The 19,809-nt window shown below is 69.4% G+C and overlaps 6 protein-coding genes across 8 annotated transcripts; 3 read left to right on the forward strand and 3 right to left on the reverse strand.

Moving 5' to 3' along the window:
* Window positions 1–1,114: 1,114 nt before the first annotated feature.
* TMED6 (transmembrane p24 trafficking protein 6) lies at window positions 1,115–3,247 on the forward strand (the record flags this gene model as incomplete). Its single annotated transcript, XM_084294885.1, has 4 exons — window positions 1,115–1,315; window positions 2,384–2,510; window positions 2,654–2,805; window positions 3,023–3,247. 4 exons carry the CDS (start codon window positions 1,115–1,117, stop codon window positions 3,245–3,247), a joined length of 705 nt encoding a protein of 234 aa, XP_084151011.1.
* Window positions 3,248–3,743: 496 nt separating this feature from the next.
* On the reverse strand, window positions 3,744–5,358 carry NIP7 (nucleolar pre-rRNA processing protein NIP7). The gene is made up of 5 exons (XM_084294869.1): window positions 5,263–5,358; window positions 4,578–4,664; window positions 4,349–4,487; window positions 4,133–4,273; window positions 3,744–4,050 (listed from the first exon to the last, which is right to left on the reverse strand). Exons 1-5 carry the CDS (start codon window positions 5,316–5,318, stop codon window positions 3,931–3,933), a joined length of 543 nt encoding a protein of 180 aa, XP_084150995.1. The 5' UTR covers window positions 5,319–5,358; the 3' UTR covers window positions 3,744–3,930.
* A 36-nt stretch (window positions 5,359–5,394) lies between these two features.
* On the forward strand, window positions 5,395–8,062 carry COG8 (component of oligomeric golgi complex 8). Its single transcript, XM_084294653.1, has 5 exons — window positions 5,395–5,746; window positions 5,841–6,048; window positions 6,182–7,000; window positions 7,213–7,381; window positions 7,469–8,062. The coding sequence occupies exons 1-5, from the start codon at window positions 5,415–5,417 to the stop codon at window positions 7,783–7,785; spliced, it is 1,845 nt and encodes a 614-aa protein (XP_084150779.1). The 5' UTR covers window positions 5,395–5,414; the 3' UTR covers window positions 7,786–8,062.
* A 15-nt stretch (window positions 8,063–8,077) lies between these two features.
* On the forward strand, window positions 8,078–9,044 carry PDF (peptide deformylase, mitochondrial). Its single transcript, XM_084294654.1, has 2 exons — window positions 8,078–8,636; window positions 8,721–9,044. The coding sequence occupies exons 1-2, from the start codon at window positions 8,111–8,113 to the stop codon at window positions 8,876–8,878; spliced, it is 684 nt and encodes a 227-aa protein (XP_084150780.1). The 5' UTR covers window positions 8,078–8,110; the 3' UTR covers window positions 8,879–9,044.
* A 135-nt stretch (window positions 9,045–9,179) lies between these two features.
* On the reverse strand, window positions 9,180–12,243 carry VPS4A (vacuolar protein sorting 4 homolog A). Of its 3 annotated transcripts, none has more exons than XM_084294603.1 (11): window positions 12,033–12,243; window positions 11,827–11,938; window positions 11,596–11,743; window positions 11,464–11,525; window positions 11,169–11,288; window positions 10,830–10,863; window positions 10,545–10,693; window positions 10,342–10,423; window positions 10,010–10,229; window positions 9,785–9,925; window positions 9,182–9,515 (listed from the first exon to the last, which is right to left on the reverse strand). In XM_084294603.1, exons 1-11 carry the CDS (start codon window positions 12,051–12,053, stop codon window positions 9,414–9,416), a joined length of 1,191 nt encoding a protein of 396 aa, XP_084150729.1. In that variant the 5' UTR covers window positions 12,054–12,243; the 3' UTR covers window positions 9,182–9,413. The 3 variants fall into 3 exon arrangements, with proteins under 3 accessions (XP_084150727.1, XP_084150729.1, XP_084150728.1); XM_084294602.1 differs by having other exon boundaries at window positions 9,191–9,515; window positions 10,830–10,986; window positions 12,033–12,242; XM_084294601.1 differs by having other exon boundaries at window positions 9,180–9,515; window positions 9,785–10,229; window positions 10,830–10,986.
* Window positions 12,244–13,749: 1,506 nt separating this feature from the next.
* On the reverse strand, window positions 13,750–19,511 carry SNTB2 (syntrophin beta 2; the record flags this gene model as incomplete). Its single annotated transcript, XM_084294707.1, has 7 exons — window positions 13,750–14,130; window positions 14,235–14,416; window positions 14,741–14,937; window positions 15,027–15,169; window positions 15,286–15,487; window positions 15,755–15,965; window positions 19,052–19,511. The coding sequence occupies 7 exons, from the start codon at window positions 19,509–19,511 to the stop codon at window positions 14,038–14,040; spliced, it is 1,488 nt and encodes a 495-aa protein (XP_084150833.1). The 3' UTR covers window positions 13,750–14,037.
* Between the last annotated feature and the right edge of the window lie 298 nt (window positions 19,512–19,809).

The raw sequence follows: 19,809 nt of genomic DNA on the forward strand, positions 1-19,809 counted from the left end.
CCTTGAAGTCAAAGGGCAGAGGGGCAGGCGTGTCCTAAAAGCAACCCCTGCTGGCTCCAGGTGAAGCATCAGTGAAACGGCAGCTCCAGAAGAGTTGGGGAAGCCCGGGGAAGCTTCTCACTCTTCTTGTTACTCTTCTGATTACCCTGTGCTGTTTTCACGTAGCACTGGAGCTTTTTCCTGCACTGCCAGCTGAGGTGCGGGCAGCTCTGCTGCCTGAGAGCCCAACAGCTCTGCACGGACCTGCGAGGGAACGGAGGTGCCACGGGGATGGTGGCCGTGTGCCAGCGTGGCAGATGGAACCTGCGGCAGCTACGAGGTTGGCTCTGCAGAGATACAAAATCAGCAGCACGGACTGAGCTGCGGGTGGCTTCGTGGCCATGTTCCTTTGGAGCTGGTGCTGGGTAGGTTTCTGTTTGGAAACACCTGCTTGTCCCTGCCCTTCGGCAGCTGCTGGCACGAGCTTCCCCCATCAGCTGGTGGTGGCTGTGCGTTTCCCTGCCCTGCCACTCCTGCAGATCCTTGTAGGGCTCACTCCAGGCTTGGTGAGAAGAAACGAGCACTGGGTGAGGAATCGCCAGTGTGAGGAAGAGCTTCCAGTGTGCCCAGGAGGAAGAAGACAAGGCGGGGGCAGAGCATTTTCTCCATGTTCTCTCCCCTCCCCTGCTCTGGGCTTCTGCCCCAGCTGCCCCAGGCAAACACCCGGAGTGCCAGAGGAGAGCAGCAGGGGAGCAGCGTGCCCTGCTCAGCTGCGCAGGGCTCTGGGTGCTCCTTGGAGTGAAACGTTTGTGCTGAAGCACCTCGCCCACAAGGACTGGGGCTCTGCAAGAGGCGCGAGGCTGGCTGGGGACAGGAGGAGCAGCGCCGTGTGCCAGGAGCTGCTGCTGGTGACCGTGGCGCTTCCTCACAGCATCCCTCATCCTCAGCAGGAGGGTTCAGCCGGGTGAGCTCCGGCGTGGAAGCAGCAGCCTGACCCCGCCGTGCATGGGGAGCACCTCGAGGAGCGGAGCCTGCTCCGTGCTGCTGCCAGGTGACAGCGGGGAGCGAGCGGCAGCGCAGGCGCCGTTAATGATTACCCCCCAGGCTCCCTGCTCCTGCCCCGGCTGCAGGCAGCATGCTGCTGCTGCTGGCTCTCCTGCTGCTGCTGCTGGGCCCTGCCGGGTGCCCCAGGACCGAGCCCCTGAGCGGCTCCAGCGACGAGCCCCTGTTCCGTGGTGCGGATCGCTACGACTTCGCCGTCATCGTCCCCGCCGGCACCTCCGAGTGCTTCTGGCAGTTTGCACACCGGAGCGGCAACTTCTTCTTCAGCTACGAGGTGAGAGCTGCGGGATGGGCTCTGCGAGGCTGTAAGACTGCTAACGGGGTCGGGAACGGGGCGCCAGGTCAGTCCCACAGCCCCTCCACGGCCAGCAGCAGCTGGCGGGTCCTGCGGCAGGCACTTCTCCCCCTGCCTGCTCCTGCAGCCAGGCTGGCACCAGGAAGGAAGGAAGGGAGGACAGGGACCTTACCTCGCAGGGTGACGGCCACGTGCCGGCTGAGCTCCAGATGTGCTGGCCTCAGGGCAGGGGTGGTTTGTCCTGCGTGGGGAATGGCTGCTCTTACGGACTCCTTTTTTTTTGAGGCAGTTTTGTTCTCATTGTCAATCCTTTTTTTTTCCCTCAAATACCTGCTCTAAAACCCTAAGTAGGTGCAGAGCAAGCAGGTGCTGAGTGCTCCAGCTGTGGTGCCTGCGTACCCCGAGGAGCTCAGGTTTACGAGCAGCTGGCTCTTCGGGAGCACTGCCCTTGCAGGAGACCTCGGCTTTCCTCGGAGCGCTGAAGGTCCCCGCACAGCCATATCTCCTTGCCCTGTGCTTGGTCTCCTTCCCACGATGGAAACTCCAGCCCTTTTATCTCCTGTTTACACTGCCCTGGCTGAAGGGGAGCGGGGCAGAGCCAGCACCCTGTGCCAGGCAGGGACTTAGCACGAGCCCAGCTTTGTCCCCAAACGTGTGCTCACCCAGCCCAGAGCGCTGACACCAGTGGCTGTGGGCAGCAGGAGCTGTGCCAGGAGCTGCTCTGCGGGGCTGATGGTGCGCGTGGAGCCTTGCTGGCAAACGCCTGGGACCCACAGCAACCCTAGGGTTAAATTTCCCAGTGCCACGTCTTTGGCTTTTGTTTTTCTCGTCATTTTGTGTAGCTGGCAGCTCACACAGGCATTTTTGTTCCTCGCCTTGGGGCACAGCCGGCACCCTCATTTCCCCAGCGATGGCCCTGCTGGGCTCCTGCCCTGCTCACTCCACTCCCTGCTTCCCTGGGCACACAAACACCCTTAGGCAGCGCCCTGTGGGGCGAGGCCGGGATCCCCATGGGGCAGGGCACTGTTTGCTATCCCCTGCCTGCAGGTCCAGCGGGCGACAGGCTTCGCCAACAGCAGGATCATCCTGGCCACAGCGAGCGACCCCAACGGCTTCCAGATCGGCGCTTCCCAGGACACACGAGGACAGATCAACTTTCCCATCAGGGAGACAGGTCCCCACTGCCCTGGTCCCCCCAGGGGCAGGGGGCTGCTGTTTGGGGGCTGTGAGCTCCCCGAGCACCCTCCCTGCAGCGTTGGCTTGAAGCAGCTGCAGCTCTTCCACCCAGGGAACAAAACCCCCTGCTTCTCCCTGCAGGTTTCTACCAGCTGTGCCTGGACAACCAGCACAACCACTTCGGCTTCATGCAGGTGTACCTCAACTTTGGGGTCTACTACGACAGCTTCAACGAGGAGAGGGAGCAGCCAGAAGAGAGGAGGCAGCTGAACGACACCTTGGAGGCCATCGGGGTGAGTGCCACTGCCAGCACAGAGTGCTGTGAAGCAGCACGTGGCAGGCAGACCCCAGACGGGCTGGAAATAGCACAGCCAGGCTGCCTGGGAGTGGAGGATCCCAGCGGTGCTCAGCTTTGGCTGCCGGGATCCAGGTTGGGTGGTAGCGAGGGGGCTGGTTACGGGAGCCCCCTGCGGCAGCGCCTCCTCTCCCCTCCCGCTGCGCTGCCTGCAGGTCAGCATTCGCAAGCTGCAGCTCCACATCTTCCACATGTGGCGCTTCTACAACTTCGCCCGGATGAGGAAAGGGGCCGACTCCTTCCTGCTCGAGTCCAACTACCACTACGTCAACTGCTGGTCGATGGCGCAGAGCTGCGTCATTGTCCTCTCGGGGGTGCTGCAGCTTTACTTCTTGAAGCGCCTCTTCAACGTGCAGGGCTCCAGCAAGCCCAGGTGCTGACAGCGACCACGGCACCGGCACCGAGCTGCATCAGCCCCTCCTGCTGCGGGCAGAGCGGGGAGAGAGCCTGGATCCTGCGCTGGGGGGGAAGCAGAGCTCACCCAGCCTTACCTCAAATCACCTCTTAAATAAAATGAACGAAACACCCTTGGTATCTGTACAGCGGTTTGTTCTGTGTCTACCAGCCTTCAGGCAGTGCCTCAACCTGCCTTTTTTGCTGATAAACCCAATAAAAAAAGGCTTCTAACATGTTTGCTGTGGTGAGGAATGGGGGAGCACTGGCTGCTCTCCCTCTGTACCAGCTGGGGGTGAGCCCTGCCCTGCAGGCAGCTGCCTGCCCCCTTCCTCTGTCCCTCCCATAACAGAGCCATCAATTTATGACAGCTCAACCTGCAGCAGGGCTGCCCCTGCTCTGGCTCCATCTCCTTAGCCTCCCGCGGTGCTGTGCTGCTTGGGGCAGGCATCAAGGCTGAGAAGTGACACGAGACAACAGCGCTTTGGGGAAGGAACAGGCTTTATGCAACCGCAGCACCAGCTCTGGTGCCTCCTCACACACGTGGTAGCAGCAGCCACCCCCTGCCCGGGGTGAGCTCCTGGCTGTGCCACGTGCTGCTGCCACGCAGGGGGCAGGACGAGTCCGTGCTGCCCAGAAACGCTCCCGGCTCCCGAGTGCCCGTGCTCCCCTAGGTCAGCGTGTCCTCGCTCCGCACGTACTCCCCCACGTCGGCCTGGTGGAACACCACGATCGCCATGGGGTCCACCTTCCGGCAGTCCTGCGTCGACTTGGCGGCTACCCCAAACCCCTGGGGAAGACAAAAAGAGAGAGAAAAGGGTGGTTTCTGCAGCCTGGCTCCCGTGCCTGGCAGCAGGAGGCGCGGGGCTCACCAGCGGGACGTCGGCCATGGAGTACACCACCACGCCCTGGTACTGCGCCGTGTTCTCCGTGATGCGGCCCAGGCCCGACTTCAGCACGTGGTTGCCGTAGAGGAAGGACTGCTCGGAGCCGGGCTTCACCCACACCTTGTACTGCGAGAGAGGCACCGCACTGAGCACCGGGGGGGGTGCTGAGGGGCCGAGCCGGCCGGGGGAGCGTGCCCCTACCTTGGCGTAGGGCGCGAGGAAATCCAGCGCCGTGACGTTGAGCCGGAACTTCTGCGTCTTGGTGAATTTGCCGAAACAGGTGCCCAGCGCCACCAGGCTGCCCCGGGGGATGCTGGCCGCCCCCTTCAGCAGCTTCTCGCTGCGGGGACAGGGACACACGTGGGGCTGAGGGGGCGGCGAGGCGGCAGGGACGGGACGGACCCCCTCCTGGCCGCGGCCCCCGGCTCACCTGACGTAGTAGACGCGGTCGCGGTGCAGGCGGAAGCAGTAGGTGCCGTCGGGGCGCTCCACCAGCAGCTGGATGTTCTCACCGATGCTGCGGGGCGGGCAGCGTCCGTGGACACCGGCCCAGACCCGGTCCCGGTCCCGGTGTGCCCCCCAAGGATCCCCCCCCCAAGGCCCTCGCCCCCATCCCGGTGCCCTCCCCTGGTCCCGGTGCCCCAACCCCGGTGCCCCCCGGTACCCTACTGGTGCCTCCCACCCAGTAACCTCATCCCGGTGCCTCCCCTCCCCCGGTGCCCCTCCCCATCCCGGTGCCATCCCGGTAGCCCCCATCCCGGTTCTCCCCGGTGCTCCCCCTCCCCGGTACCCCCTCCCGGTGTCCCATCCATCCCAGTGCCTCACCCCCCTCCGGTAACCCCCATCCCGGTGCCCCCCCCAGTACCTCCTCTCCCGGTACTCCCCACGGTGCGCCCCCCGCTCCCGGTACCCTCCCGGTCCCAGTGCCCGTCCCCGTCCCGGTAACCCCCTCATTCCCGGTAGAACCCCTCAGTCCCGGTACCCTGCCCCGGTCCCGGTACCCCCGGTCCCGGTACCCCCCATTCTGGTCCCGGTGCCCTCCCCGGTCCCGGTGCCCCCCGTCCCGTTCCCGGTGCCCCCCGTCCCGTCCCGTTCCCGTTCCGGTTCCCGCTCACTATCTCCCGAGCTTCTCGAACACCGCCCGTGTCTCCGCCTCGGTGAGCGGCCTCATCTCCCCGCGCGGCGCACGCGGGGCCGAGCCGGAAGCGGAACCGGCGGGGCCGGAAGCGGAACCGGCGGCGGCGGGCGACGCTCGGGGGAGGAAGCGATGGCGGCGGCGGCGGCGGCGGCGGCGGAGGAGGCGCGGCTGCTGGCCTGGCTGCGCGGCCCGGCGGCGGCGGGGCCCGGGGGGGCCGAGCTGTCCGCCTACGTGGCCGAGCTGGCGGCGCTGGGGCTGGCGGAGCTGGGCCGGGAGCCGGCGCGGCTGGCGGCGGAGCGGGCGCGGGTCGGGGCGGAGACGCGGCGCTTGGCCTTCGAGCACTACCGGGCCTTCATCCGCTCCGCTGAGTGCACCGGCCGCGCCGGCCGCGGCTTCGGCGGCATCGAGAGCCGCCTCGGCAGCCTGCTGGACCGCCTGCCCGCCCTGCAGGACGCCTGCCGGTGAGGCACCGGGGGGCACCGGGGGTCGGGGGAGGGATGGGGGGGGGCCTGGGCAGGGCTCTGAGCCCGCTCTGATCCCGTCCCGGCCCCGCAGGAACTTCGTGCGCGACGCCGAGGCCATCGCCTGCAGCCGGCGGATGAACAGCCTGACCCTGAACCGGCACACGGAGATCCTGGAGATCCTGGAGATCCCGCAGCTCATGGACACCTGCGTCCGCAACCGCTACTACGAGGAGGCGCTGGAGCTGGCCGCCTACGTGCGGCGGCTGGAGAAGAAGCACAGCAGCATCCCCGTCATCCAGGTACGCCCGCTCCCCGTGGCTGAGTTCCCTCTGAGCCTGCCCTGAGGATCCTGCTTTGGCAGGGGGGCTGCACCCGATGATCTGCTGAGGTCCCTTCCGACCCCCACAGCTCTGTGACTCTCTCCCTCCCCAGGGCATCGTGGCCGAGGTGCGCCAGTCCACGCAGCTGATGCTGACTGAGCTCATCCAGCAGCTCCGCACCAACATCCCGCTGCCCGCCTGCCTGCGGGTCATCGGCTACCTGCGCCGCATGGACGTCTTCACGGAGGCCGAGCTGCGCATCAAGTTCCTGCAGGCGCGGGACGCCTGGCTGCGCTCCATCCAGGCCTCCATCCCCGAGGACGACCCCTACTTCCACCTCACCAAGACGGTCGAGGCGTGCCGCGTCCACCTCTTCGACATCGTCACCCAGTATCGCGCCATCTTCTCCGACGAGGAGCCGCTCCTGGCCCCCGAGCAGCCCGCCCTCAACGAGGGGGCCATCTTCCACGGCTGGGTGCTGCAGAAGGTCTCTGAGTTCCTGCAGGTGCTGGAGCGCGACCTGCAGCGAGGGGTGGGCGGCCGCCTGGACTCGCTGCTGGGGCAGTGCATGTACTTCGGGCTCTCCTTCAGCAGGGTGGGGGCTGATTTCCGCGGGCAGCTGGCCCCCATCTTCCAGCGCGTCGCCGCCGCCACCTTCAGCAAGGCAGTGGAGGAGGCGGTGGAGAAGTTCCAGGAGGAGATGAATTCCTACACGCTCATCTCCGCCCCGGCCGTGCTGGGCAGCGCCGCGGCCGTGCCGGTGCCCACGGCCCAGCCGGGGACGCTGCAGCCGCCCATGGTGCTGCTGGACTTCCCGCCCCTCGCCTGCTTCCTCAACAGCCTCCTGGTCGCCTTCAACGACCTGCGGCTCTGCTGTCCCATCGCCCTGGCCCAGGACGTGGCCGCCTGCCTGCAGGACGCCCTCGGCAAGGTGAGGTGTGAGGTGCTGGGGCTCGGGGCTGTGCCCAGCTCCTGCTGTGTCTCGGCAGAGCAGCAGAAAGCGAGGGCGGTCTCTGTGTGCCCGAAATACTGCCTTTGTCCACGTGGTTGGGTCGCTGTGGAAGAGAAGCGGCTGTTTTCCTGTGGGGGTTTTCTGGGCTCTCAGAGATTAACAGGATTAACGGCTCTGTCTTCCTCCTTCAGGTGACCAAACTAATCCTGGCTTTCCACCGGGCAGAGGAGGCGGCGTTCAGCGGGCGCGAGCAGGAGCTCTTCGTGCAGTTCTGCACGGCGTTCCTGGAAGATCTGCTCCCCTACCTCAACCGCTGCCTCCAGCTTCTCTTCCCTCCGGCCCAGATCGCGCAGGCGCTGGGTAAGGCCCTGCTGGGGGAGGTGTCACGGCGGGGACATGGTGGCAGTGCCGCAGGACCGTGCCCAGCCCTCTCTCTGTGTCCCGCAGGCGTTCCCCCTGCCCAGCTGCAGCGCTTCGGCCGCCTGGGCTGCGTCGACGTGGCTGCCATCAAGGAGCTGCTGGGCCCCGTCCTGCCGGCACGGGAGGCAGAGCCGCTGCCGGGCGAGGAGGAGCCGGTGCTGCAGAGCCCTGTGCCCGCAGCAGCCCCGTGCCCACCGCAGGAGGAGGAGAAGGAGAAGAAGGAGGAGGAGGAGGAGGAGGAGGGGGCTGTGCCGGGGGAGCCCCCAGCAGCACAGGGCCAGGAGGACCCCACAGACCCCGTGGTGGGGGCTCTGCTGCCGGATGCGCCGCCAGCCGTGAGCTAGCGGGGAAGGGACAGCTGCATGGTGACACGGTGCCACAGTGCCACGTCTGTCCCTGCGTGAGGCTGCCCCGGGGACAGCTGAAAAGGGACAGCGGGGGGGGGGGGGGGCACAGCCCCGCTTGCTCCACGGGGACGCGTTTTGGGGTCCGTGCCCCCGGTCCCGCTGTGTCCCCGCAGCAATAAACCCGTGCCACCACCGCCGTGCCTGGCGCTGCTCCTGGTGCTCCGCGGGGCCGCGCCGCGTCCCCCCCCTCCTCTCGGTGCCTCCTCCCCGGTTCTCCCGGTGCCGCCCCCTCCCCGCCCCGCGCGTCACGTCCGTCCTGAAGATGGCGGTGGCGCTGCGGCGGCTGCTCCCGGGACCGGCCCCGGGGGGCTCCCGGTGCTGCGGGGCCACCGCCTGGGGGGCCCGGGAGCGCTCGTACTGGCGGGCGCTGCGGAGACGGCTGCTGGGCCCCCCGGTGCCGCCCTTCTCGGAGCCGTGCCAGGTGGGCGCGCCGGTGCTGCGCGCCCCCGCCGCCGCCGTGCCCGCGGAGAGCCTGGGCAGCCCCGAGCTGCGGGCGCTGGCGGCGGCGTTGGCGGCGGGGCTGCGGCGGGGCCCGTGCGTGGGGCTGAGCGCCCCGCAGCTCGGTGTGCCCCTGCGGGTCTTCGCCGCCGAGCTGCCCCCCGCCCGCTGCAGCCGCTACCCCGCGGCGCTGCGCGGTGCCCAGCTCATTGAGCCCTTCCCGCTGCGCGTCCTCGTCAACCCCGCGCTCCGCGTGCTCGACGCCCGCCTCGTCACCGCGCCCGAGGGCTGCGCCAGCCTCCGCGGCTTCTCCGCCTGCGTGCCAAGGCACTGGGCCGTGCACGTCACTGGTACGGCTCCCCCGGTACCCCCCCCCTGAATCCCCGAACCCCTTCCCAGTTTGATCCCAGTCCGACCCCGCTCTCCCACCCCAGGCGTGGACGAGAGCGGGCAGCCGGTGAGCTGGGAGGCGTGGGGCTGGGCCGCCCGTGTTATCCAGCACGAGCTGGACCACCTGGACGGCGTGCTCTTCATCGACCGCATGGACAGCCGCACCTTCACCAACACCGCCTGGAGCCAGCTCCTCGACTGATGCCGCACGGCAGCGGGGTGATGCCAGCACCGGGTGCCCCCAGCACGGCTCCATCGCGGCAATACAGCGTGTGGGGCAGCCCCTGCCTCCTGTCCTGCCTGCAAACTGCGGGGTGCTGGGCTTCGTCCCCCTCCCACAGCACCCACAGCCTGGGAGGAGGGAAGGGGCTGGGGTACAGGCTGCTGGGATATAGGGGAGGGGGGTGTCCTGCAGCTGGGCACCGTCTGAAGCTTTTGGATTGTTTTTATTTTCATATAAACAAGACAGAACCCGAAGCAGCATTAATTTAAAAAATAAAAAAAGAGCAGGAAGAAGAGAGGGGAGCGGTAGGAGGAGCGCCCGGCTGCACTGGGCCCCCCCACAGTAGTGTCAGCCCCCCCCCGGGCAGCGCTCCCCCCGCCCCGCCGGGTGCTGCAGTGCGCGGGGTTGAGCTGTGAGCTGCGGGTGAGCCTGTTTGGCACGGCCGCCTGCCGGGCTGCGGGGAGAGGGGGGGGACACTAGGGTGCCCCAGCCCCACCGCCCGCCGCCGCGGCCCTTATCCCTCCTGCCCAAAGTCCTCTGTGAATTTCTTCACCTTCAGGAGGTCCTCGGCGTTCACCGTGGGGCGGGTGGTGGCCAGGGAGCGCAGCATGTCCGACTGCAACACAGGGAGGGGGGGTGGCCGCTCAGGGGGGGTGGCAGCGTGTTGAGGCCGTGCCCCCGTCCCCACCGGGCAGCAGGGTGCAGACGGGGGGACCTGGGGCTTCCTGCTGCAGCGCGTGAGGTGCTGAGCCTGCTCCAGCCACCGTGCGCCTCCGCCAGGCCCGCAGGCAGGCGGTGGCTCGGGAGGAGGAACCGGTAGGGCCGGGGCTGCAGCATTGCTGGGCCGGGTGCTGGGTGCCGGGGCCGTGCCGGGGCCACACTCACCATGCAGACGATGGGCTCCATCAGCTTGTCGCTGGGCACCTCCATCCAGGTCATCTCGATGGCCCCCGGGTCCCCGGGCGAGCACGGCGTGAGGAGATCATCCACGATGAGGTTGGGGTTGGTGCGGGAGGGACCGCGGACCTGGCGCCGAGGACGGAGGCGTTGGGAAGGGGGCACCCGGCGCCCACCCCCCCAGCAGGGAGCAGCCCCCGGCCCCCCGCTCACCTTCTTGAAGTGCATGGCCGACTGCACCTTGCGCACGGGCTGCATCAGGGCGTCCCGCACGATGATGCTGATGTCGGCCCCCGAGTAGCCCTCGGTCTTGCGGGCCAGCTCGTGAATGTTGGCGTCCGTCAGCGAGTGCGGCGTGTTGCCCAGGTGCAGCTTGAACATCTGGGCACGCGCCGCCTCCTCGGGCAGCGGGATGTAAATGCGCTTCTCGAACCTGAGCGCGGCACAGGGGGGGGTCAGGGGGTGCGCACACACTGCTGCCGGAGCTGGCAGCCCCGCGTGGTGCCACGTTTTGGGGCACTGAGGGGGAATTTCATGCCGCTCACCTCCTCCTGATGGCCGAGTCCAGCACCCAGGGGATGTTGGTGGCGCCGAGCACCAGGATCCCATCGCTGCTGTTGCCCACACCTGCCCGGGGAAACAGAAGGCGGACACTTGAGAGGGAGCCCTGAAGGGTTGGCTCCACCAAACCCCCCCTGCCCCGTGCTCCCCCACCCCGTAGTGCACCCGCCGGGGGAGCCCCACGCACCCTGCATCTGCACCAGGAACTCCGTCTTGATGCGCCGCGCCGCCTCGCTCTCGTTCTCGTTGCGGGAGCCGCACAGCGAGTCCACCTCGTCGATGAAGATGATGGAGGGCTTGTGCTGCCTCGCCAGCTCAAAGAGGTTCTTCACCAGCCTGGCCACAGAGGCAGGGGGTGGGTCTCCAAGCGCTGGGCGAGGGGCCAGGGCCCCACGCCCCCCACCTGCTGCCCAGGGGTGCGAGCCCCTCCTGCCCCTGCCCGCCCTGGCAGCACCCCTCCGGCACAGCTTACTTCTCGCTCTCTCCCAGCCACTTCGACATCAGGTCTGAGGACGACACAGAGAAGAAGGTGGAGTTGTTGGCTTCGGTGGCCACGGCCTTGGCCAGGTAGGACTTGCCAGTGCCAGGGGGCCCAAAGAGCAGAATCCCTCGCCAGGGCGTGCGCTTCCCTGCGACAGAGCCCGGCGTCAAAACTTCTGTGCAGGGACCTTGGGGCCCGCAGGGACAAATGTCCCCGCTGTGCTGGGTCACCTCCCCGTGTGCACATGCCCCAGCTGCTGCCCCTTGCTGCGGGGCTCGAGGCCCTTCTCCACGGGTGAGCAGCAGCCACGGCGCTGCCGGTGACTCTCACCAGTAAACAGGTGTGGGAACTTGATGGGCAGGATCACGGCTTCCTTCAGGGCCTCCTTGGCTCCCTCCAGGCCGGCCACGTCACTCCACCGCACGTTGGGCTTCTCCATCATGATGGCACCTGCGAGGTGGCGGTGAGAGCCCCCCTGTCCCCCCCACATCCCCCCCACAACCCCAAGCAGCCAGCCCCACCCGACCCCTCCGGGCACCGAGCCCTAAACCACCACCCCCCCCCCCCCGCGATGGCTTCAGGTGCTGCACCCAGCAGCGCCCACCGCAGCCAGCCGGCCCCCTACCCATCAGCTGCTCCTGCAGCTTCTTCTTCTCCGGGTTCTCTCCCTCGCTGTCGCTGTCGCTCCTGGGGAGAGGGGAGGAGGTGAGGGGAGGCCGTGCCGCGGGGAGGGCGGCTGCGGGAGCCCCCCACGCACCCCTTGTTGTCGTTCTGCGCCTCCTTGACGGGCTTCCTGCCCTGCCGCTCCTTGCTGCGCAGGTAGTCCTTCAGCTTCTCGGCGCGGTCCAGGTACTGCACGCACTTGGCGCGGATGCTCTCCTTGGCCTTGTCGCTCTGCGCCTCATCTGGGGGGACCCGGAGCCGTCACCCCGCGGCCTGGGGGGGCCGTGGCGGGGCCGTGCCTTGCCGGGGGGGGGGGGGTGCTCACATTTGATGGCGTGCAGGAAGTACTCCACGGCGTGCTGGTACAGCCGCAGCGCCTCCTCGTAGTTCTTGGCCTTGTCCTCCTCCGTGGCCTTGGTCACCAGGTCGATGGCTTTCTGCCGGGGGGGGGGGGGGGAGGGGGGGGGGGAGCGGCCGTCAGCCGGGGCCTGCGGCGGGGCCGGGGCCTGGGCCGGGAGGGCCGGGAGGTACCTGCAGGGTGGACGTGGTCATCGCATCGCACGGTGGCGGCCGCCCTCGGAGCGGCGCGGCCCTGCCCGGCTCCGAACGGCGCTGCCCGGCCCGGCGAGGCCCGGCCCGGTACGGCCCCGGCCCGGTACGGCCCGGCCCGGCGCGGCTCTGGGCGGCGGGGCCCTGCCGGGACCGCCCGCGACTGCGGCTCTGGGAGGCGGCGGCGGCGGCAGCGCCCCCTGCTGGCACCCGCCGGCACTGCGGGGCGGGGCCGATAAGGACACGCCCCCTCGGGTAGCCACGCCTCCCCTCTCATAACAACTCCCATCGATGTAGCCACGCCCCCTCGACTTAGCCACGCCCCTCTGCTGCTCCGCCCCGCCCCAGCGCGGGGCGCGGGCACGGGGCGCGGGCACGGCGCTGTGCGAGCAGCGGGGGGGCTCGGGGTGTGTTACACGGCGGGCACGGCTTGCACACACCTTGCACAGCCTGCACGGGCCTTGCAGCGTGTGGAACACGGCCTGCAGCCCTCACAGTGCTCACAGTGTGCGTGCCTTACACAGCGTGCACAGCACAGCCAGTGAGCAGCCCTTACACACACCTTACACACAGTGTGCAGCCCTTACACACAGTGTGCACACACCTTACACAGCCTGCACACACCTTACACAGTGTGCAGCCCTTACATCGTGTACCTTAGTATGCACAAGCCATATACAGTGTGCAGCCCTTACACAGTGTGCAGCCCTTACACACAGCATGCACACACCTTACACACAGTGTGCACGCCTTACACAGCGTGTGCCGTACAGTGTGCACACACCACATACACAGCGTGCACAGCACGCACACAGCGTGCATGCCCTACACAGTGTGCACACACCATATAAACACAGTGCATCCCTTGCACACACAGTGCACACCCTTCACAGTGTGCATCCCTTACACACAGCGCATCCCTTGCACACACCTTACACAGCACACACACCTTACACACTGTGCACAGCACACACACACCGTGCACACCCCCATACATATCCACAGCCCCTACCCCACACCATGCACACACCCAGTGCACCCCCAGCCCACACCCGCTGCCCCCCCCATGCACAATGCCCACCCCCTGCACACCCCCCCCCCCCCCCCCCCCCACAGTGCACCCCCCGAGCACCCCCCAGCACGCAGCGTGCGTGTGCAGCACGCTGGGTGTGCAGACACCAGCACAGCACCTGCAAGGGCTCCAGCACCCGGCTGTGCTGTGCCATACCCTGCAGTCCCAGGAGCAAGAGTGAGAGCCCAGGCAGGGAGGTTTTTGTATAAATAGCGATTTACAAAGAGTACAAAAATAGAAGGGGCTGCGCGGCCCGGTGCCGTGGGGAGGGGGCACCCCAGGGCCCGCGGAGCCCCACGGGAAGCAGAAACGTTTGCGGAGGAGTTTGGCCGGGGGCGCGACGGGGACACCCCCGGCCCCCAGCGCCTGTCCCCACGCGAGGGTCAGAGGTAAAGTACAAAAAGCGAAAGTGCATAAATCTGCGCCTCCCTCCCCAAAGCCGCGGGGTGCCCCCCCCCCCCTCCCCTCCCCAGGGGCCCCGCAGCCCCCAGCCCGGGGCGACCCCGTCCCCAGGAAGGAGACGGCGTTTGTTTTCTGGCTCTTAGAGTTTGGGAGCAGCACGGAGGGGGCCCAAGCCCCCCGCCCGCAGCAGCACCGTGGGACCGGGTCCCGGCGTTCCCCTGAGTGCCCAAATCGTTAAGACAAGACCCCTGGGGGGGGGGATGAGTGGTGGCACGCAGCACCCAGCCCCGTCCCGTGGGGCATGGGGAGCAGCGGCCCCGCTCCAAGGCACAGGCGGTGAGATGGGAGATGGCTTCGGGGCCGGGGGGTGCTGCTGGAGCCCCCCCCCGTGCCGCAGCAGGGGCAGACCCGGCCCCAAGGCACTGGTGCGGCAGGAGGGGGGCGCGGGGGCTCTGTGCTTCCTCCGGCTGCTTCGTGCTGCGGGGTTGGGGTCGGGGGCTCCGGGGCCGTCGCCTACACCAGCAGCCCCATGCGGGTGACTTTGGCCGAGAGGAAGGTGTGCAAGATGAAGACGATGGGCTTGGGGCAGGAGTGCAGGTCCAGCGCCTGCGGAGGGAAGGCGAGAGCGGAGTCAGGGCACGGGGGCACCCCTGGCACCACGACCCCAGCGTGGGTGCCTCAGAGCCCAGGGGGGGGGGTCCCGTCCTCACCAGCTCCCCCTCGGGGCCCCCGAAGTCCAGGTAGAGGGTCCTGATGCCGTCGTCCGCCGACATCTTCAGCTTCTCGTAGGGGTAGCGGAACAGGACGCTGCCGCCCCCCTCCTCGCGGCACACGGTGAAGCCGCCCTCGTAGTGGATGCAGAGCTTCACCTCCTGCCCGCCCAGCGTGCAGCCTGCGGGCACAGGCACACCTCTGGGTCCCCGCACGCACCCGAGGCAGCCTCGGCACTGCCCTTGTGCCATTCCCACTCTGGTGGCCTTGGGGATGTGAACCCAGGGGGGCTGAGTCCTTGGTTTGGGCAACGAGTGTCCCCAGGTTGTGGGGGCCCTGCCTCACCCACCCCAGCACTGCCCCGGGGCGGTGGAGGAGGCAGGGAGGCAGTCACACTGCGTGCCCCCAGTGCTGCCAGCAGTGCTTTGGGGACGCGGTGGCTGCTGCTTCCCAGCCCCATCCCATTCCCTATGGGCACAGCCCCCCAGTGCCAGCGCGCACTCACCCACGGACACCTCCTTGATGAGCTCGGCCGCAGCGTGGCAGCCCTGCACCAGCACCCGCGTCCAGCAGGACAGGTCCCGGTGCGTCTCCACGCGGAAGACGTGCATCTCGATGCCCTGGCGCGAGCCCGTCCGGGTGGCGAAGGTCAGGTCGGAGCCCAACGAGGGCGAGCGGCGACCCGAGCCCGAGTGCACCAGCCTGGGGACACACGGGGGGGGGGACATCAGGGGCGTGGGGACAGCGCCGTGCCCCACGCATGCAGCTGTGGCCCCCCGTTCCCAGCCCACCTGGTGGCCACCAGCGGGTAGCTGTGGCACGGCGAGGCCCAGGCGTCGCGCGTCCAGGGCATGGCATCGTAGAGCAGCAGGTCCTTCTCCGTCACCGCCATCAGCACCGGCCGCCACTGCTGCCGCCCGCCGTCCAGGCGAGCCTGATGGAGACGGGGTCGGGGTGAGGGGCAGCCACAGCCCCCGGCCATGTACGAGGGGTGAGGGCACCGCCACCCGGTGCCAGCACAGGGACCGCGTCCCCTGAGCGCCCTCGTACCTGCTCGGCCAGCCAGGCGATGTGCTTCACCTCGCGGCCGCCCGCGCCGCCGCCCAGCGTGGCGTTGAGCTCGGCCAGCACCTGCGGCAGCAGGGCGGTGATGTTGGCGTGCAGCGCCGTGAACCACGAGTGCGCCGTGGCTGTGTCCTTGCAGCGCAGGATCAGCGTGTTCCTGCTGTCCGGCGAGTGCAGCTCGATCAGCCTGCGGGGCACAGGGCGCTGGGACGGGGTGCAGCGGGGTGCGTGTCCCCAAAATACCACCCAGCCGCGCACAGCGGGGCCGCCCGGCCAAGCAGTGCCTGGAGCGACGCCTGCGAGCGCAGCCGGGCGCGGGGCTCGGGGCGGGCTGCCAGCGCCGCGGGGGCCCGGGGAGGGGGCACGGCGCAGCCCTGGGCCCCGGCCAAACCGCCGAGCATTTCCTGAGCGCCGCCGCGACGCGTCCCGGGAACCCCCCCTGCCTCCCCCTCACCGGTTCTCCAGGTCGGGCATGCTGAGGTTCCTGGCGGCGAAGCACATCTTGAGCGGGATGACCTTGCGGTCCCGGGCGCCGTGGTGCTTGGGCGAGCCCGAGTCCTCGCTGCCGCTCAGGCTGGGGGACTGCGGGGCGGCCCCCTCCCAGGGCAGGTCCGACACCAGCGACGGCTTCTTGATGTAGGGAGTCACCTCCCGCATGAACTTCACTGGGGATGGAGCAACAACGGGCAGCGTTAGGGATGGGGGAGCCCGCGGGGACCGGAGCGCAGAGGGATGGGGATGCCCCCCAGGGCTGGGGAGCTGTGACCCCTGGGTGGGAGCCGGCGGCACGAGGGGCGCCAGGGGGGGCTCGTCCCGGTACCGTCAGGGTGTGGGGATCGGAAGGGGCCGGCGGCGCAGCACAATGGGCCGGGCGGGAGGTCAGGCTGCAGCCCATCCTGGCCCGCCCTGCAGGACACCACTGTCCAAGTTTCCAGCACCACAGGCACTTGAGGCCCCCGGGAGCGGGAGGAGGACGAGGACTTTCCAGCCAGGATGTCCCCGGCTCCGTGCTCCTCTCCAGGCTGGGAGGAAGGAAGGAGGCACCGGCTCCGTCTCCCCACGGACCCGTCCCTCCCCAAACAGGCAGCAGCGCGCCAGGACGCGGCTCGCTGACACCCACTGCTCACCGGGTGCCGTCCCCACGGCCCCCACGCAGCCCCCGGCCGGCCGAGCTCCTCGGGCTCGCCAGAACAGGCGGCCCCACACGGGGCCCTGCTCCCTGCTGTCACGCTCGGGGAACTCCAACTCGTTCAAGATGTCAGGGAGCGTCGGCGCCAGCGAGCGTGCGGCGCGGTGTGCCAGAGCAGGGCTGAGGACGAGCAGGAAAGCCGCACGCACGGCCAGGGCCGGGGCTTCCCTGCCTCTCTCTGCAGCTGCCGCCCTGGTCTGGCTGCGAGGGAGAAGGAGCCGCGCTGGGAGCAGCAGCCCCGGCACGCCACAGGGCAGCAGGGAATTAAAATCGGGAGAAAAAAAAAGCAAATAAGCTCTAATCTGCTGTGAAATACAGCTGCGAAACGCAGCTCCCCACGGCCAAGTAGGCCACGCGTGGCCGTGGGGGAAGCACCGGCAGCAGTGCCGCTGTGGTGCCCGTGCCGGGCAGTGCAATGGGGGGGGCACGAGGCTGCAGACCCTGGGCAGCAGGGGGGGGACACGCGCTGCCACGAGCCGCCTGCCCTTGCTGCGGGCAGCCAAGGAGTTAATATTAGCCTCCTGCCGCGCTGATCCCCGGATTACGCCTTCCCCACGCACCTTTAATCCCCAGCAGGCAGCGCAGCGCCCAAGGTGGCCGGGTGCGGGCAGGGGGCTCAGGGGGCAGCGTCCCCCCCCCCCGGGGGCTGCTCGGCAGCTGGCGGCCAGATGTTGGTGGCCTCCAGCCCAGGCTGGAGACAGGGAGCAGAGCACGCAGTGGCCGTGCAACCACAGCAAACCACGGCTGCGGGTGGCCGGGGATGGTAAAACAGCCCCAGCAGTTTGCCTCCTGCAGCAGCCGAGCCCCGGCCACCACAGGAAGCGCGCCCCAGCCCCGGGGTGGCCGGTAGCAAGGGGGGTGTCTGCAGCCAGCCTCTGCCCCGGGGACACCACCAGGCTGTGCTCCTGCACGGTGCAGGCAGGGAGCCCCCCGTTCTTTTGGGGTGCAGGGGGCACGGCACCTGCAAGAGCCCCGTCCTGGCACGGCACGGCCTGGCCCTGCACGGCACGGCACGGCACGGCACGGCCCGCCTACGTGCTCACCGCAAAGGAAACCCAGCGCTGCTGCACCCTCACACAGCCTGCTGCAGGAAGGCGGCGGCGCTCCCTGCCTGCACCCATGGGCTCGGGCCACTGGCAGCGGGGCTGAGACCCCCGCCGGCTCCCCAGGGGCTCCCCGGCACCGCTGACCCCGGCCCCACGCAGCCCCCTCCCGCCGGCACCGCAGCGGTTTCCCCACCCATGGGTGCGGGTTTGCTCTCACAACCCTTCTTCCCCTTTGCCAACCTCCCCGGCCAGCAGGGCCCAAAGGCCCAGGGCTCGGCCCCCAGCTCCTGCCGAAACGCAGCAGGGCTCCTCGCCACCGTGCCACGAGCACACCGGGTCACACCGGGCCACGTGCAGGTCCCCACGATCAAGCCCAGTGCTGGGGAGCGGGTGCAGGGCTCGGTGCTGCTCCTCCTGGGCACCACGGCCCCCACCAGCACTGTTGGGGCTTCCCAAGGACGGTGCAGCCAGCACCAAAGTCTCCAACCCCTTTTTGGAGGGACGCTGCTGGGTCCCTGCCCTGGCTCTGAGCAGCCCCACGTGCCCCCGGGGTGGGATTGTCCCACGGGATGGGAAGGGGCAGCCGTGCCCAGCTGGGAAGCGAGGCACGGACACGTGCAGGGCTCCTACGGGATGGGGCCGAGGAGCTCGGTGCCGGACGGGAGCGGAGGGGCACGGTGCCGGAGGCAGAGGGGAGGCAGCAAATCCGGCACGGGGCACCAGAGGGGAACTGAGGCGACAAGCCTGCGTCAGCTCTGCCAAAAACAACAGCGGGTGGCCGCGGGCTGCGAGGCGAGCTGGGAGCTGTGCCGAGGCACGGCCGCCCCTCCTCGCCCCCTCCTCGTCCCCCGGTGCCCCCGGGGGCAGCTGAGCCGTGTAAATCCCCGCACGCCCTCGCACCAGCACGCGGCCCCGGTGGGTGCCAGGACGGGAGGGTGCACGGGGCACCGGGGACCCGTGCAGGCACCGGTGGCACCGGCAGTGCCGCACCGGGCAGGTCCTGCCCCAGCTTGCCGGGGAACAGGTCGGGCAGGAGCCGTGCTGTGCCGGGCCAGCCCCGTGCCCGCTGCACCGCAGGCACCGAGCCCGGGGCTGGGCACCACCGGGAGCCCCCAGGGCACCGCCGCCGAGCCTGGGGGCAGCGGGTGGCACGGCAGCTGGGGGGACCGGCTCTGCCAGGGGGGTGTCCCCGTCCCCGTCCCTAGCCCAGGAGGGGGACAGCCCCGTCCTGTGCCAGTAGCGGGGACGTGACCGGGGTCCCCACGGTGAGCGGGGGTGGGACAGGCGGGGAGGCCACGAATGGGACCGGGGAACGAGGGGGGCTGGGGAGAGAGAAACGGGGATGGGAGGGGACACCGGAGGTGGGGAGGGGACACCGGGGGTCAGGAGGGGACACCGAGTGGGGACATGGGGGGTGGGGGGGGACACCGGGGACCGGGAAGGGACCACGGGGGGGTGCCCCGGGGACAGGAGGGGAACCCGGGGGGGGGCCACCGTGGCCGGGGGGTGCGGGTACCTTCCAGGACGACCTCCCTCCCGGCTCGCTTCAGCGCCTGCACGGCCTGGTCGTGGGTGGCGTCGCGGAGATCGACGCCGTTAACGGCGAGGATGGCGTCGCCCAGGCGCAGCTCCCCGCTGCGCTCCGCCGCCAGCCCGGGGAAGATGCGGGAGATGAGCACGGGCATGCGGTTCTCGCGGCCGCCCTTGATGCTGATGCCGAGCCCGCCCGCCTCCGCCTTCACCACCCGCACCCTCCGCACGCCGCCGCCGCCGCCGCTCCCACCGGCCGGTTCCGCCGCTCCTCCTCCACCACCCCCGCCGTTGGGCAGCCCGTTGAGCTGCTCGGCCGGCGGCTCGGGGGGCTCCGCCGTGAGGCTCAGCGCCTCGCCGCTCAGCTCGGCCGCCACCCGCACCCAGCGCTCCCGCAGCAGCAGCTCCAGCAGCCCCGCCTTGGCGGCGCGCGTCCACACGGCCATGCCGCCGGGCGCCGGGCAGGGCGGCGGGGACGGAGGGGAGGGGAGGGGAGGGGCGGGGAGGGCCGCGGACACGCCCCCCGCCCGCATGGCGCCGCGCCATTGGGCCGGTGAGACCGAGGGGGCGGGGCGAAAGGAGGGGGCGCCGCTGTGATTGGTGGAAAGGGGGAGGAGGCGGGGTCGAGGAGGGAGGAGGGAGGGCGCTCCGCCGCGGCACCGGCGCCCCCCCCTCCGCTCCGGGACCGATCCGGGACCGGCCCGGGAGCGGCGCCCCCTCCCCGTACCCGGCCCGGTACCGGCA

The sequence above is a fragment of the Netta rufina genome, assembly GCF_964035555.1.
Source record: "Netta rufina genome assembly, chromosome: 13".
Lineage (NCBI taxonomy): Eukaryota > Metazoa > Chordata > Aves > Anseriformes > Anatidae > Netta > Netta rufina.